General features: G+C 43.4%; 1 protein-coding gene across 1 annotated transcript in view; it reads left to right on the top strand.

Annotated features, from left to right (window-relative positions):
* Positions 1 to 18,675, top strand: part of TIAM2 (TIAM Rac1 associated GEF 2) — a 296,813-nt gene that overhangs the window by 121,011 nt on the left and 157,127 nt on the right. Inside the window, exons 12-13 of the mRNA XM_033937889.1 lie at positions 1,455 to 1,547; positions 12,924 to 13,175. Of these exons, the coding sequence (XP_033793780.1) occupies positions 1,455 to 1,547; positions 12,924 to 13,175 (345 nt within the window). The remainder of the gene's footprint in view (positions 1 to 1,454; positions 1,548 to 12,923; positions 13,176 to 18,675) is intronic.

Here is an 18,675-nt window from a genome sequence, read left to right on the forward strand (position 1 = left end):
AGATCATAACTGCATTATTTGCAATTGCATTATACAAAAAAAGAAAAAAAAAAAGAATGCAAAGAATAGCTTCTCCCCCAATTACCTTACAATCCCTTGTGGTGTAGTCAGGGTAAAATGGCTACTGTGACTTCTTGTGGCAGTCTTCATGCTACTTACCTGCTCACTGGGTCCTCCACAGCTACAGCGTTAAGAGACAGAGCTAAAGGCTGCCTCCCTGGTCAACAGGACCTATTCTCTACCATGTCCCGCTGTGCTGATGCAACTTCCTGTGGGTTAGACATGGAAGAGGAAATGTCCAGCTGGCCAGAGGGAGCCTTTAGCACTGTCTCTAATGCTGTAGCTGTGGAATACCCAGCAGGCCGAGGGCATTTCATTCCTTCTGTCCAGGGCTCACTGAGTCCCAGCCAGAGTTGTGCAAGTAATATATTACTGAGTTATATCTTATGGTTTATTGTTTAATTTAATATACTGTCTGTCCTGAGGAGATAACAAAGCAATGAACAATGTACAATAAATCTAAATCTGAGAAGAAAGAATACTAATTATCAAATGAAAGGAAATAAATTGAAGGAAAAAGTAATAGTTGCAGTAATATATTACTGGCAACATTTCATTGGTAATAACATAATAGCATAACATAGCTTTATTCTTCTATACCGCCACAATCAAATGATTTCTAGACGGTTTATACTGAAGAGAGCTGGACAATCAGCGAAATACAAATAGCAAAAGTACAACATATTTCTTAAGAATGGTCAGAGTAAAATTATTGTAATTAATATAATTTCTATTTAGGAAATGAATCTATCAAACAATACGGTTTTAATTTCTTTCCTAAATGTGCCATAGGTTAGCCTTGCTCCATTGATGTAATTACCTAACCAGGACTGCTGTATTACTTTAAAAATATGAGTAACCACTGTTAAGTTCCTTCCTAAAAGTAATATAAAACAGTCACTAATTTCATTAGGAAACAAGAATATGTTACAGTTACTAGCCTAGGTAGAATACTGTGAAAAACTACTACTACTTTCTAAATTGTTACTAGATGTACACAGCGCTGTACACATTATATAAAGGTGCCTTTTCTGACCCTAGTTGGCTCACAATACAAGTTTTGTAGCTGGGGAAAACCAATTTATTACTTGTAAAAGTAATATTACCAGTCGTATATTACTGCCCAACTCTGGTCCCAGCTATGCCACTGCTTTGCAGCTCTCTCTTTTGCCCTCTGGTTGTTATCAGATCTTTGCCTACATTTGAATGAATGTTTTTTGGGGTCTTACTGGTGTGCTTAGAGACAGTATATGCAAAGTCTCCTCTGCAGCAGGGTGAGCCCCTTTTCAGAAGGGCTAAATAGTTTGCATTGTTGTTCTACTGTGGTATACCAGAGCCCTCAAGGATTTGTTCTTATTCTTTGTAATCACAAAGTCTTTTATCTTTCTGTACAGGATTTGCTGTCAGAGCACAAGTGAATGACCAGCAGCAGCTCAACCATATATTTGTCAGCGATGTCCTTGTCAATGGACTAGCCCACAGGGAAGGTTTGTATTAATAGCAAATTTGTATTGATATACAGGCAGTCCCTGGATTATGAGCGTCGGACTCGTCCTGGCTCCACCTTCAGTGTTCTAATGTGCCCCTCTCCCTCCCTCCTTCCCATGTTCTAATGCGCCCCTCCCTTCCTCTCCCTCCCTTCCTCCATTCTGTGTCCCAAATTCTTGCTACCCTCCCTCCCTCCTTCCTTCCATCCTTTGTCCAAAGTTTGTGTTCCCTCCCTTCCATATCACAATGTGCCCCTCTCCCTCCATCCTGTGTCCCATTGCACCGCTCTCTCTCCCTCCCCCCATTCTGTGTCCCAAGTTGGTGCTTCCCTCCCCCGGGTGTTTACCTTCTTTTGGCCAGCTCACTCCTCCTCCTTCCAGCCACACTTGTTTTTCTTCACAAAAACGCGGGCAGAGGCTCCTTTATTGTGGCCCACGGCTGACCTGGAAGCCTTCTTTCTGATGTCAGAGGGGCGCGGTCCGCCCCGGGCGATATGTTGGTGGGGGTGCCAACACCCCTCCTCCTCTCCGCCCCCACTACTTCCCATTCCTTCCCTCCACAGGCACACCCCCCTTCCCTTCCCCCATTCCTCTAGTTGAAGTTGTTCAAGGTGGTCAACAACTTGCTCTTTGCGGCCCCATCGGCTCTCCTGCTGATGTCACTTCCGGGTGCCGTGCATAAGAAGTGGCATCAGATGGAGCCAACGGGGTCACGAGGAGCACGTTATTGACTACCACAAGCAACAACTTCAACTAGAGGTAGGGAGGAAGGGAAGGGGGATGCACGGCAAGTTGGAACAGGGAATGAGTGGGAGGGTGGAGACGAGGGCGGGAGAGGGGCATCAGTACCCCGGGCGCCTCTCACCCTCACTACGCCACTGTGGCTATATACTTTGGTTTTCAAGGAGTCACATACATAAGTTCAAATATAAAACCAGGGTTAAAATCTAAGTGGTTTACAAAGTCATATAAGAAAAGAGGGATTAGGGAACAAACTAATATCAGTACAAGGACAAAATCATGAAACATCAAATAAGAACATGAGGAGAGAATGAGAGGTTAATTACAATAAAATCTAGGGTGTGGGAAAAGGCAAAAGGATAAAACATAAGGCTAGGGAATAAAAGGAATCCCTATTTATTTAATTTTATTTATTATTATTTTTTAAATCCCGGTCACTGGAGGTATCTCAGATTTGTCATAGGGAAACACCACTTCCAATACTATGCACTGACTTTATTCACAAAGGCTCTGATTCTATTTCTAGGTGCTGTATAGCACAATTATCAATCATCCACTAGGTGCCATTTATTGAATTGCACCTAGCAGCACCTAGACAGTCTAAGACACCTATAGGTGTTGAAACCTTAGGTGCGTTCCCATTTAGGCCAGGGTTTTCTTGGCCTGAGTGTGCCTAAGTTAGGTGCCTACTGATGTCTAAGTCAAACCATGCCCCAAATCTGCCCCTATCCACACCTACTTGATAGTAGGTGCCTCGGAGTAGATACCCACCAAGTTAGGCGACTATCAGCTAACTAATTTTTTAATGGTTTTTAAATTGTTTCAATTAACAGTGCAGATTAAGCCAATTAAGAAAATTAAGTTAGGCACACCAATTTAGGCATCTAACTTAAGACACCATTTATAGAATCTGAGGCAAAATATCTATAGCAGTCCAAGTTAAGTTGGAGAGCCTACATAGGTGGAAAAGAGTGATGTTTCTTGGTGTACTTCATGATAGTGTGTATGTTGGTGGGGGTGGGGGGGGGGGGTTGAATTTTAACTTAACAGTAAATCCAAGGGTGGATAACTCCACAAATTGTGGAAGGGACTATGCATAAGCAAAGGCACACCTTAAAAAGATCTATCCTGCAGCTAAATATGATAGATGTCTGGAAGCTTAGGAATGGAGGAAGAAGGAAGTATATGTTTTACTCCCATCCTCATAATTCTATTTGAGAATTAGTAACATAGTAAATGACAGCAGATTAAGACCTGAATGGTCCATCCAGTCTGCCCTATAGTTTATTTATTTTAAAAATTTCTATACTGTTTAAAACTAAACATAAGAACATAAGAATTGCCACTGCTGAGTCAGACCAGTGGTCCATCATGCCCAGCAGTCCGCTCACGCTGCGGCCCTCTGGTCTAAAGCCAGCACCCTAACTGAGACTAGCCCTACCAGCGCACGTTCTTGTTCAACAGAAACTTATCTAACTTTGTCTTGAATCCTTGGAGGGTGTTTTCCCCTATAACAGCTTCTGGAAGGGCGTTCCAGCTTTCTACCACTCTCTGGGTGAAGAAGAACTTCCCTACGTTTGTACGGAATCTATCCCCTTTCAACTTTAGAGAGTGCCCTTGGAGAGGGTGAACAACCTGTCCTTATCTACTAAATCTATCCCCTTCAGTACCTTGAATGTTTCGATCATGTCCCCTCTCAATCTCCTCTGTTCGAGAGAGAAGAGGCCCAGTTTCTCTAATCTTTCGCTGAACGGCAGCTCCTCCAGCCCCTTAACCATCTTAGTCGCTCTTCTCTGGACCCTTTCGAGTAGTACCGTGACCTTCTTCAGGTACGGCGACCAGTGATGGACGCAGTACTCCAGGTGAGGGCGTACCATGGCCCGGTACAGTGGCATGATAACCTTCTCTGATCTGTTCATGATCCCCTTCTTTATCATTCCTAGCATTCTGTTTGCCCTTTTTGCTGCTGCCGCACATTGTATGGACGGCTTCATCGACTTGTCGATCAGAACTCCCAAGTCCCTTTCCTGGGAGGTCTACATAAACAGTTTACATCATTTTTACATACATAATTTTAAAACAAAAATAAACATACAAACAATCCTCAGAAATCATGTCTACAAGCTATGGTATTATGCTCCTGCCCCGTGCAGTTCCGCTATCAAAAATGGCTGACTCAAGTTCCCACAGCACATCGAAGAACTTGTGGCAGACAATTTTGATTTCAGGTCTGCACGTGGCAGGAGCATAGGAAAATCGCTCCTGCCCCGCTTCACCGCTATACCACCAGGGCTTCAAAGGTAATCTGTGAAGACAGGAAGGAAGCTGCTTGTTTGGAGACTCGCGAATAACCAAATTCACAAATCCCAAAACCATAAATATGGAGGGAAAGCACAGGCGGAAGAACAAATGGCTAAAAATGTAAAAAAGGTAGACAAAAATTTTTTCAGATATATTAGTAAAAGGAGGTAGGTGAAAAATGGAATTGCTAAACTAAAAGATGCTGGGAACCAATAGGTGGAGAGTGAAAAAGCAAACGTGCTAAACAAATACTTCTGTTCTGTGTTCACGGAAGAACATCCTGGAGAAGGGCCAAGATTGTCAGGCAAAGTAATGCAAGAAAATGGAGTAGATTCTGCGCTGTTCACGGAAGAAAGTGTTTATGAGCAACTTGAAACACTGAAGGTGGATAAAGCAGTGGGACCGGACGGGATCCATCCCAGGATACTGAAGGATCTCAGAGAGATTATAGCGGGTCCTATTAAAGACTTGTTCACCAAATCTCTGGAGACGGGAGAAGTTTCTGGGGATTGGAGGAGAACGGATGTGGTCCCTATTCACAAAAGTGGTCACAGGGATGAAGCATGAAACTACAGGCCAGTAAGCCTCACTTCGGTTGTTGGAAAAATAATGGAAGTGTTGTTGAAAGAAAGGATAGTGAACTGCCTAGAATCTAATGGGTTACAGGATCTGAGGCAACAAGGCTTTACTAAAGGTAAATCTTGTCAAACGAACCTGATTGAATTTTTTGATTGGGTGACCGGAGAGGTAGATATAATTTACTTAGATTTCAGCAAAGCCTTTGATACGGTTCCTCATAGGAGGCTCTTGAACTAAGTTGAAGGGCTAAAGTTAGGACCCAAAGTGTTGAACTGGGTTAGAAACTGGCTGTCGGACAGATGCCAGAGAGTGGTGGTTAATGGAAGTCACTCGGAGGAAGGAAAGGTGAGTAGTGGAGTCCTTCAGGGTTCGGTGCTTCGGCCGATCCTGTTCAATATGTTTGTGAGTGACATTGCTGAAAGGTTAGAAGGAAAAGTTTGCCTTTTTGCGGATGATACCAAGATTTGTAACAGAGTATACACCAAAGATGGAGTGGAAATTTTTTTAAAAGGATCTGCAAAAGTTAGAGGAATGGTCTAATGTCTGGCAACTAAAATTCAATGTAAAGAAATGCAGAGTTGATGCCCCTGTACAGGTAATTGGTGAGACCCTACTTGGAGTATTGTGTTCAGTTTTGGAGACTGTATCTGGCGAAGGACGTAAGAAGACTTGAAGTGGTCCAGAGGAGGGCGACGAAAATGATAGGAGGTTTGTGCCAGAAGATGTATGAGGAGGACTGGAAGCCCTGAATATGTATACCCTAGAGGAAAGGAGGGACAAGGGAGATATGATTCAGACGTTCAAATACTTGAAGGGATTAACGTAGACCAAAATATTTTCCAGAGAAAGGAAAATGGTAAAACCAGAGGACATAATTTGAGGTTGAGGGGTGGTAGATTCAAGAGCAATGTTAGGAAATTCTACTTTACGGAGAGGGTGGTGGATGCCTGTAATGTACTCCCAAGAGAGGTGGTGGAGAGGAAAATGGTGATGGAGTTCAAAGAAGCATGGGTGAACACAGAGGATCTAGAATCAGAAAATAATAGTAAATATTGAACTAAGGCCAGTACTTGGCAGACTTGCATGGTATGTGTCTGTATATGGCCTTTTGGTTGAAGATGGGCTGGGGAGGGCTTCAATGGCTGGGAGGGTGTACATGCTGGAATGAGATTTGACGGAGACTTCGGCTGTTGGAACCCAAGCACATTACCGGGTAGAGCTTTGGAAATAGCTAATAAGAAAAAATTTAAATTTAAAAAATTTAAATTGAATCAGGTTGGTCAGACTGGATGGACCATTCGAGTCTTTATCTGCCATCATCTACTATGTTACTATGAGAACTGTACTGCCTAGCATCTTTTTGGCTACAGCCACCACCTTTTCACACTATTTCATTACGTTCAAATCCTCAGACACTATCACCCCAAGGTCCCTCTCCCCGTCCGTGCATATCAGTCTCTCACCTCCCAGCACATAAGGCTCCCTTGGATTTATGATCCTAATTGGTACCTGATGTTTGCAAAAACCAAGAAACACCTTTAAATATATGCAATAACCTGAAAACATGGTGCCTGGGAAGAAATTTTCTTTGGATTCTATGGTCATAGATGTTGTAAATAGTTATTTTTCCAGTGTAAACGTTTTCATAGTTCATTGAGGGCAGGAAAGGTCTGGAAAAACATTGGAGCAAATGTATTGAGTTAAAAGGAGCCTATGTTGAAAAATAAATTTCATTTCTCCCCCCCCAAAATGTTATTTTCTTGATTAGGCCGGAAACTTTTCAATTTTTCCTCATATTTATCTGAAAACTAATAATTTCCAGAGTTTGAAAGTTATTGGGGAAAGGCCCTGTGGATCTCAGATGTGCAGAGTTGCTCTGCTGACAACATCAGCATCTGAAACTGAGCACATGAAGCATGCTAATGGTATGTTGTCAGGTTTGCTCACACCTGAAATGACTCAAGACCTCATCTAAATAAACTTTCAAATGCTTCTATGAGTCAGCTTGATAGGAACTAATGAGGTAGGATGCAGCAGTGCGTCACATATAAAAAAAATCGGTTATTAGAGATGAAAAGAGGCAGTCGTTTAAGAAATAAGGTAGAATTATCGCAGGGTCTGAAAAGAAAAATGTATTCAACAGCCTCCTCCCCATTGAGATCTTTAAGTCTGTCCCTATACACCTTATGATAAAGAACATGCACCATTTTAGTAGCCTTCCTCTTTTTGAAGGTGCGGTCTCCAGAATTGTACACAATATTCTAAATGGCATTTATGTATGTACTTTATAGAATACCGCTGAGTGGCCTGTTAATTACTCCATGTATAAGGCTAGTATTCTATAAATTTAAGCATGCAGATGGCGCTTAAATATAGGCACCCTGTTATAGAACAAAGAGGATAATGACCAGTTCTGGATGTCCGGTTAAGGCAGTCAGCACCATAACTTACCTGCATTGCAGACTGAATATTGCCACAATCCAGATAAGTTCCAGGACTGCCATGGCTCCAGTCACTCTCTACCCCAGCATTACCCCAAGCCATTTCAGGGGGACTGTGGGGGACATAAGTGGCGTCTACATTGTAGACTCCTAAGCTTGGATTCTCAAACCGGCGCCAATTTTCTAGGCGCCTATACCTTCATTAAAAACGCTATTCAAACAGCTCAAAAAACCTCAAATATTTATGTAACATTGTTGCATTACTAATTTGTACAAAAAAGCTTACTTTTATCATCGAAAGTGAAATTTGTCTCCAAAGTCACTTTAAAGACTTCACTCTATGCTGATAGCAGTTCAAATTTTTCATCTTACCTTACACTGGTATACCTCTGAGAGGTTGCTGGTGGCCACAGTGATTCATATTTGTTGTCTGCTGTGGCCACGCACACTTCTCTCTGTTGTGTCAAGCCAGAAAGGAAATAGGAAGTGATGTCAGCAAGGCAGAAGGTGGCAGAGAGAAGCAACAGGCGATGAATATGAAATGCTACGGCCACTGGTGACACATCATTCCAAAAACTGAAAAATTCTAAAATCCAAAATGTCTCTGGTTCCGTGTGAACCTGTATTACCATATATACTTGAATATAAACTGAGGTAACCTTTTTCCCCCCCAACAAAGAGGAAAAAAGGTTGACTTGAAAATAAACTGAGGGTTTATATCCAAGCACAATAATGCTCTTTCTCCCCCCTCCCCCTCAAACAATCTTACCTTTCCTGATGTGTCTTGTCATGGCCCATCCCAGCCTGGCAGCCTCAACATCAGCCTGGCAACCACAGCCTAGTAGCCACAGCCATTACTCTAAGTGTCTTACTCCTTTACTCATTGTCATACCAGTCATTCAGAAGATCACTGAAAACCCATTTATTTGATAAATTCATTTAAACTTCCTCAAACGATTTCCTCTACATCTACTTGCATGCTCCTGCCTTCTGATATATATAATGATGTTACATGCCTATTTGTTTACTCCTACTTCATGCTCTTGATGTAACTTCGCTGCATTCCCGCAGCCTGTCTTGTTCCATCTTGAACTGAAAGGTATGACAGGATATAAATAAAGCTATTATTATTATTATTATTGCAGGCCTCCTATGGGCCTGTCTTAAGTTATAGTGGTCTAGCCATGAGCAAGAACAGGAGTGGTCCCTCCTGCATCCTGTCTTGACTGGCTTTGCTCCACCCTGCCTCCCTCCTGCCTGCAGGCCCATTCACAGCCTACCTTTTTCACCCTAGTGGTCCAGAGGTGAACTGAGGCAGAAGGAAAGGATAAAATTAGGCATGTACTACCTTCACCTGGCCAGGATGAACAGACATATGCTGAAATGTTTTCTGAAATTAGAGAGGCTAACAAACTATATAGCACAATGATAATGAGTGATTTCGCACCTGCCCCATGTCCTCTCAATATTTCCCTTCCATCCTCTCATACTTCTGAAATTCCTTCAGTGTCTCATTTCCCAACCCTCCTTACCCCACATTATCTCAGCCATCATGCAGATGCTATTTTCATGGAAGAAAATTAAGGAAATTGCAATCTAGTTAGGGTCTGAAATTCAACCCCTGTCAGTAAGTGGTTTGTAAGCCACTCACTGCTGTGGGATGAACTAATCTTGGATATCAAATGCTGGAGCATGTGCTTCTCCTGGTATTGAATATCTGGATTTGTTTGCTGGCTGATATTCAGATTGGTGTCCAGTTAGTTTAGTGCATAAAGTTAGGACTGCAATGTGCTGTCCTAACTTTATGTACTTACTTAGCTAGTTAGTGGATTGAATATTTTCACTAAGCACAGTGACATAGTGAGTGAAGGAGGCATTTGGGTTGGTGGCGTCCGGCATCGCCATACCATGTGCCCTCTCACTCTTTCCCCCACCCCACATACCTCTTCAAAATCTTTGGCAGCAGTGAGCAGCATCTTCTAGCTGCTGTTCATGTTGTCCTCAGCTTTACATTTGACATCACTTTTTGATCTCGTGAACAGGAAATGACATCAGAAGGAGAGCTGAGGCAGGCATAAGCTAGGAAATGCTGTTTGCTGCCGCTGAAGATTTTGAAGAGGTGGGTGGGTGGAGAGGAGGAGAGCTACCGGCGCCCCTGCCAAGATAGCACCCGGGGCAGTCTGCCACCCTCCCCCCCTTTGCTACACCACTAGCTAAGTTATGGTGCTGCCTAAACTCCTCTCCCAGACCACCTCTAACCTTATCAGACAATGGCTGGTGTTTAACAGAGATAAACAAGGTGGGATAAATAGTAGTCTTAGTTCAAATGACCTTTATTAGCCAAAATCTTTGATTGCAGCTGTATTTGAACAAAATTAACAGAAGTAGAGACCATTGATGTATAAAGGACCCAACACTGTCCCTGGAAAGATGGTTGAAGCACTGATTAAAGATAGCATAGTCTGGCACTTGGATACACACGAGCTCATGAGAGCCAGTCAACATGGCTTCAGGAAAGGGAAATCATGTTTGACGAATTTACTTCAATTTTTTGAGACCATGAACAAACAAATTGATAGTGGAGAACCAGTGGACATAATATACCTGGACTTCCAGAAAGCGTTCGACAAGGTTCCACATGAAAGACTTCTCAGGAAACTACAAAGCCATGGAATAGAGGGAGATATACTAAGATGGATAGGCAAATGGCTGGAGAACAGAAAGCAGAGAGTGGGCATAAATGGGAAGTTCTCAGATTGGGAGAAAGTGACTAGCGGTGTGCCCTAGGGCTCGGTACTTGGGCCCATCTTATTTAATATTTTCATCAATGACCTAGAAGAAGGAACATCCAGTGAGATCATCAAGTTTGCAGACGACACAAAGCTATGCCGGGGAATCAAATCACAGAAGGACAGTGAGGAACTCCAGAGCGACGAGCCATTTGGAAAATTGGGCAGATAAATGGCAGATGAAGTTTAATGTGGAAAAGTGCAAAGTAATGCATTTAGGCAGAAAGAACAAAGAACACGAGTATAGAATGTCAGGTGCAACTCTGGGTGAGAGTGAATAAGAAAAGGACCTGGGTATACTGAATGTTAGGCATGATAAAGAAAGGAATCACGAGTAGATCGGAGAAAGTTATAATGCCGCTTTATAGGACAATGGTCAGACCACACTTGGAATACTGTGTCCAACATTGATCTCCCAACCTAAAGAAGGATATAAAACTGCTGGAGAGGGTGCAGAGACGAGCAATGAAGCTAATAAAAGGTAAGGAGAACTTGGAATACGAGGAACGACTTAAGAGACTGGGATTGTTCTCTCTTGAGAAAAGGAGACTGCAAGGGGATATGATCGAGATTTTCAAAATACTGAAAGGAATTGACAAAATAGAGCAGGAAAAAAAATTATTTACAATGTCCAATGTGACATGGACAAGAGGACATGGACTGAAGCTAAGGGGGGAAAATCCAGGACAAATATCAGGAAGTTCTGCTTCATGCAACGAATGGTGGACACCTGGAATGCTCTCCCAGAGGAGGTTATTGCGGAATCCACCGTTCTAGGATTTAAAAGCAAACTAGATGCACATCTCCTTACGAGAGGCATAAGGGGATATGGGTGACTAAAATTACGGCAGGTGTACCTGACTGGCTGGGCCTCTGCGTGTGCGGATCGCCGGACTTGATGGACCGAAGGTCTGATCTGGAGATAGCAGTTCTTATGTTCTCAGGAGTCCAGCCTTCTGTGAAATCAGAACCCTGAAAAACAAGTGAAGAAACATGTAGCAAATTGCCATTAGACATCAATGCTCTCTACTTCTGTTGATTCTGTGCATTTATTGACAGCTGCAATTAAGATTTTGGATAACAAAGCTCATCTGGACTAAGACTGCTATTTATCCCATCTTTTTGTCTCTGGGTTACTTACCTTTAGGGTTACCATATTTCTTAAATAAAAAGGAGGACGTGTGGCCCTGCCCTGTTCTGTCCCAGCCCCACCCAGACCTCATCTGCTTTCCTTCCCTCCCCCCATGGGATGACACCTCTCTGGTGGCAGGCGGTCACCCTCAGGTGGGAGCCATGTCAATCGTGGTCCCGCCATGGGTACTGATGGTCCAGGGTTAGGAACTCCTGTTGTTTGGTGCTGGCTGGAAGTGGCAAGAAAGGCCCTGGCTCTGCCTGAGCTCAAGGCCAAGTCTGGAGAGCTTCTGAGCATGTGCGAATGCGTAGATACCCTCCAGACGTGGTCCCGAGTACAGGCAAAGCTGGCCTTTCTTTGCACTTCCAGCCAGCACCATACAAGCTTCCAGTGGCTTAGAACAGAAACTCTTGCCTCTGGACTACTAGTACTCGCGGTGGGACCGCGATTGATGCATCTCCTACCTGGGGGTGACCCCACTGTCCGCCTGAAGGTTAAAAAAAAAATTTTTTTTGGCTGAAATCAGAGTCCAAAACACAGACAAACTGCTGGGTTTTAGAAAACCGTCCGGATAACCGGACAGTCCTTTAAAAAGAGGAAATGTCTGGGTAAATCCAAGTTTCAAGTTTAATAATAAATTTGATTAATCGCTTAATTTTAATTCTAAGCGATGTACATATTAAAATACAGTGTTGGGGAGACAAAACAGTGCATTACAAAAACAGAGTCTTGCAGGGTAATTAACAAACTCGACAATACTAAACACAGAAGGAAAAAGGAGTAGAACTACAAATTATTTGATAGAAAGCAAGACATTTAAGGAAAAATAACATAGTGAGGGTAACGTTAAAAAGCTTCAATAAAATGATAGAGTCGAATTAAAATTGACTAAAATAACTAATTTTTGAATGCGTCTTTGAAAAGAAAACTCTTCAATTAACTTTAAAATTTTTCCAAATTATGTTCTTCTCTCAAACAAATAGGAAGAGTATTCCAGGTTTGAGGTGCTGTAACGGAAAAAATGAATTGTCGCCTTGTATTGATAATTTTGAGAGAGGGAACAAACATATGGTAACCCTAGAGTTGCCTCTTATGTGGATAATTTTGTCCCCTCCCTTTTTATGTTTAAAAGAGATATTCAGCGGCACTATCCATTTAAGTGTTAGGGAATATTAGTGGCTTGACAGCTCAGTGGGGTTTAAGTGGGCAGTTAATCCCTTTGAATACTGGCCCTTACTGCATAGTCAGACCTGTATGGGGTCCGTGAAGACCAGGGAACAGGACTGCTGCTGTTTACAGATCTAATGCCATTATGTTCATTATCCTCTCAAGCATTAGCAGTATCCAATTCATTATTTGTTATGCTGCTTCTTTTTTCTTTTTTATGTTTCAGGTTTGAAGGTGGGAAAGGAGGTCCTGGCTATAAATGGGGAACCTGTGTCTGATCTTAATCTCAGGCGGATGGAGCTGTTATTTTCAGAGAGAAGTGTGGTGCTCACTTTGCGGACAGTAGATTTGGATGCCCAGCAGTTCCCATGGTCTGATGGTGATGTTCTCAAAGACCAGAAGACTCCTGTACCCCCTCCTAACCAGTCTCAGCTGTTGGAAGAGTTCTTGGATAACTTCCAAAGGAACACAGCAAAGGGTGAGATTTCTTTGTATTACTACAAGGGCTCAAGTTACTGCTTAAAATGTTTTAGCATTGTGAAAATCAGCTTCATGAGCTCTGTGTCTGATTCCCCCTCCCTTATTTCCTAGCTTTTCTTGTACAATCCTGCTCTATTCCTGGACAAGTGGGTTATGCATCCCATGTTGCAAGACTGCTTGTAGGAAGCCTCATTAACAAGATTCTTTTGACCCTCCCCTCTTACCTCAGCACTGCCCACTGGGCTCCAGTTGTTTTCCTACAAGCGAGACTGTAGGAGCTAGTCTTTTCTGATCATGTTTAAATTTTCCTTTGCTCAGTATTTTTATATGTTTTGCATCTTCGTACTACAGAGGTTCCTTGTGGGGACAGCTGTGGCTGTGGGAGATCACAGACTTTGAGGTTAAAGTCTGTTTCCAGGGAGTTGGCTGTCTTGCAGTGCACTTCCTGGACAGCCTGCATCTTCAGATTGGGACTCAGGGAATGTTCCTTTGGGAGCTGACTCACCCCAGGTTTGTCTGCTAGTGGGTTCAAACGCAGGCTGCGTGGCTCCATGGAGGTGTTTCCAAAATCTGCGTTCCTCTGCCAGGTTGCATCCGCAGTGTTGTCCATTAGTGGCGGGCCAGAGGGGCAGTCAGAAGGCCAGCAGTCCAGTTGCATGCTTGTTGAGGCAGAGGATCTCCCTGTAAGCTGTTTCAGCTTCCTTTTCTGCATCTCCCAGCACAGCATTGCACAGTGAGTACAGGGCTTACAGCTTGTCACAGCCATTTTGGAGGTCTTAAAAACCAGTTTTTGGGCAGTATGGGAGTTAGTCCTAGTGCTCCCAACCCCTAAAATACTAAGATCACCATGTTTGGGGGGGTTCCTGTGCTTTCCCTGGGCTATTTTCCTTTGAAAGTTGCACCCGCAGTGGCCATCTTAGATTTTCCCGATTTGAATTTAAAGTTATTTTTTTACCTCTACAAGCTTTGGTTTGGCAAGAAAACCACTCAGATGGATTCCTTAGGGCAGGATACTTATGATTCATGCCCTATTTGTTGTAGATGGTTGTCTGGCGAGCAGCTGTGTTCTGCAGAACAGGAGGGGGGGTTACATGTCTTTCATCCTGGTTCCCTCGACCCTTTTAGGGGGGTCCTGCCACTCACTTCAGCCGGGGCCTGTCAAAATTGGTCCCCTGAGGACAGTGCGCTTGCAGTCCCAGTGAAACATAGCCATGATTTGGCGCCTAAGGTGAAAAAGTCCTCCAAGACCGCCAAACAGAGGTCCCAGGAGGTGGCTGCTGCCCTGGACAAGGGGTTTCTCCAAGAATTTATTAATATGTTTTTCCAGGCCTATCTAGCCAAGAAAAAGGTGCTGTCTGCACCTCCCTCTGGCATCCTTGCTGGATTCAGGGGGTCCACCTTCCCGGGACATGGGTCTTAAGTCCAGACTCCTCAAATTGTCCAGGGATGATTTGCCAGCTGATGATACGGATGACCAGGATGACCTGACGATGCCCTTGCTTATGCAGACAGCCACTACTACTGCAGGGGATGTTGCGACGCTCGCAGATCTCTAAGATCTGGATCTGGGAGAGGTTCCAGATCTGGGGAAGGACCCCACGGTGTGGAGATCCTTTAAGCCCTCAGTTTTGGTTGGTCTCATTTCCAAATCCCTCCAAGAGTTGAAATTGGAGGTTGGACAGTCAGTGGCAGCGGAATAATCTCTTATGAGTAGCACAAAGCCGCAGACCTCATCCTTTCCAGATCATCCAGACATTGCCCAGATGCTCATGGATCACTGGGAGTCACCGGAGGGTCCCCTGTGGGTTGCTAAAACTATGTCCAAGCTCTACCCAATGGTAATCAGTATTTTGTGTCCCCGAAAGTAGATTCCCTGGTGGCACAGGTCACCAAGCGCACTTCTCTCCCTAGTGATGGGGAATGTAGGATTGATTTTGTCCTCAAACGGCTCTTTGACTCTGCAGCCTCAGGGCTGAAAACAGCCATGTCGGCTTCCTTTCCGGCCAGAGCTTGCTATTCAAAGCTTTGCCATGATCCTGACACTATTGTGTTGCAAGATATTCATAGAACCCATCCCAGAGCCCAACTCTGGCTACAACAGATACTCCATATAAAGTCATGTGAAAAAATTAGGACATCTCATGAAATTTTCAGTTCTTTGTTAAGAAATGTTCACATATCGATGTAAATTCTTTTTTTATTTATCTCTGGAAAAGAAAATGATGTAATTGCAGGTAAGCAACAAAATTTTTCCTTGATTTACTCATGAAACAAAAGATATCCACAAAAATGTGTATTCTAACTGAGGAATAACTGAGGAACTGAGATCCCCTGCTGCGGTTCTCCGATTGGCTCATCTGCTTTATGAGCTTCTGGAGCAGGTATCCTTAATAGATCTCACCGTTAAGACAGTTTTTGTGGTGGCTATAACTTCAGCCTGCAGGGTTTCGGAGCTTGAGGCTTTATCTTGCAGAGATCTCTTTCTTGGAATTACGGATTCCTGTGTGTTTATACGCGCTGTTCCTTCTTTTCTTTCAAAGGTGGTCTCTACTGTGTTTCCCTGAAAATAAGACCTACCCCGAAAATAAGCCCTAGCATGATTTTCGGGGTAGGTCTTAATATAAGCCCTACCCCTGAAAATAAGCCCTAGTCGTAGGCAGCCATGCTTCCCCCTTCCCCTGCCGCTCAGCCGAACCGCCATACCTCTGTTGACCATCCTTCCCTCCCAACCGATCCCTGCCAACCGTGACCATAAATACCTTCCGGCAGAGGAGCGTCAGGCCAGCAGCACTCACAGGCTGCTTCGCAGCCTTCTCGCTGGAGCCTTCTGCTCAAGGTTTCTACTGCACGAGTGATGGGAGAGAGAGAAGGATGGAAGCTGGGCAAGGGTTCTGCTGCACAGGGGGATGGAAGGGATGGAGGGATAGAAAGATGCTGCAGAGGGAAGGCATAAGAGGATGGATAAGAGGGGAGGAAAGATGTTGCACATGTGGGGGAAAGGAAAGAGGAAGAATTGGGGTGAAGGCGAGGAAGGGAGAGATGATCATGTACATGAAAAAAATAAGCCCTACCCGAAAATAAGACCTAGTGTCTTTTGTGGGCCCCAAATGAATACAAGACACTGTCTTATTTTCAGGGAAACACGGTAGTTTCCACATCAACCAGGTGGTCTTGTTGCCTACATTAACTCACTCGGGTTCGAAGAAGCATGATCAAGTGCTGAGGTCGCTGGATGTACGCAAACTTTTGTTGTGGTACTTGGAGGTAACGAATGAGTTTTGGGTTTCTGACCACCTGTTCATTTTGGTAGGTCTTGCCCATAAGGGCAGGCCAGCTTTGAAGGCCACCATTGCTTTTCATCTGCTTATATTGTTGCCAGAAAGAAGCCCCCTCTTTCTGTGAGGGCTAATTCTACTAGAAGCATTTCCTCCTTGTAGGCAGAATCGTCGGCGATTTCTCTTGAGATTTGCCATGCCGCTACCTTGTCTTCCGTGCATACTTTTACTAAGTTTTACAAGATCAATGTGGTGGCTAAGCAGGATGTTGCTTTCGGTTTCTCTGTTTTGGCAGCAGGCTCATCAGTCCTGCCCTGACTCTGCGGGACTACTATGTTACATCCCACTTGTTCAGGAATAGAGTGGGATTGTACAAGAACGAAAGATTTGGTTCTTACCTTTGCTAATCTTCTTTCTTGTAAATCTACACTCCATTCCTGGAACCCGCCCTGGGAGTTGCCGATTATCTGCCTTCATAAGTACTGGTAAGCTGGACTTATGGTTTCTTGAACAACCTTTCTAAGAGTACCATACCAAATATGTTATGTATTTTAAATTGGGAGTCCCCAGCAGTGGCACCCCCTTTGTTGGTGCAGGCTGTGTTTCCTTATAGCACAGTTTCTTTAAGGTTTTTAATGTTTGCTAATCTATTTCGATTGTTCATGATTGTTATTATCTATATTACGCAATTCTTTTGGTAATTCCTATAATTTGTATTCCGCCTTGAACAATATATAATGTATAATGTATTCGAAATTAATTTTCCTATGAACTGTTTTCCTACCTTCTTCTACTCTATGTTTATAACCTAACTAATTTATTTTTCTCAAGTACTTTAGCAAGAATGTGAGCCTTTGGGACAGTCAGGGACTTCTAAGTACTTTCTCTTCATCTTAATTAATCTTACTTATTGCATTTCTTCTGTTTATACTGTAAACCACTTAGAACCTCACGGTACAGCGGTATATAAGAAATAAAATTATTATTATTATTATTATTGTTATGCAATTTCATGTTTTGAACAGATTAGACTTATTTGTCGGGGAGTTTCCCTGTACCCCTCCTCTTTGTTTGTATGCTCTACAGATATGGCTGTCTGCTTTTGCATGAACTGGAGCCCAGTGAGCAGTACTGAGGTAAAAAGGGAGGGTCAAAAGAATTATGTTAATGAGGCTTCCTACAAGCAGTCTCGCGACATGGAATGCATAACCCGCTTGTCCAGGAATAGAGCATGGATTTACAAGAAAGAAGATTAGCAATGGTAAGAACCTAATCTTTTGTTTAGGTGAAATCATTTGTCTCACTCTCGGCCGCCTATATGTTCTCTTCTGCATGTGATCTCATGATCCTTTGAGGTGTAATTAGACAAAAAAAGGAAGCGGGCCTGCAGGAGGGTTTGAGTCAGCTTGCCCCTTCAAAACAGCATGGCACCTGCTACTAAATTTTATTGCATTCTCCCTTGATCTTATACCTAGGACCAAGTGCAAAGAGGTGATAGGCTCAGAAGTAATCTAAGGAAATACATTTTTACAGAAAGGGTGGTAGATGCATGGAATAGTCTCCCAGTAGAGGGGATAGAGACAAAGACTGTCTGAATTCAAGAAAGCATGGGACAGGCACGTAGGTTCTCTTAGGGAGAGGAGGAGATAGTGGATACTGTGGATGAGCAGACTGGATGGGCCATTTGGCCTTTATTTGCTGTCATGTTTCTATGTTTATTTTGTCCTAATAAACTCTGACCTTCTGATATTTAGTGTTACTTAACCAGCCAGGAATGGTTTCTGGCAGCTTTACTAGCACTAAGCCAGCTGAACATTAATATTCAGCACGAGCTGGCCGCTGAATATTAGCGCTTAGCAGCTAGCTGGCTATCTGCAAAATTTAAAGCACTAGCTGGCTAGGTTTAGCGGCCAAATCAGGCCATTTAAACAGCTGGTCTATATTTGAGTGCTATAAAGTTAGCCAGCCTGTTCTGAATATCAGCTTAGCCAGCTAATTGTTAGTGACTAGAAATAAACCAATATCAATGCCATGCACTGGAAACAGCCCAGCATTGGATATCCAGGCTCAGCTTTAACTGCTGGAGTCAGCCCAGCTAACCTCTGAATATCAGACCCTTTGACTTTATATTTGTATACATAATAATGTATAGAATAAAAGGTATAGAGCGGGGCACATTCGGCCAACTGGACCATTCATAGGGGGCTAGCAGATCTGTAATTA

Source organism: Geotrypetes seraphini, chromosome 3, assembly GCF_902459505.1.
Source record: "Geotrypetes seraphini chromosome 3, aGeoSer1.1, whole genome shotgun sequence".
In the NCBI taxonomy this organism is placed as follows: Eukaryota; Metazoa; Chordata; class Amphibia; order Gymnophiona; family Dermophiidae; genus Geotrypetes; species Geotrypetes seraphini.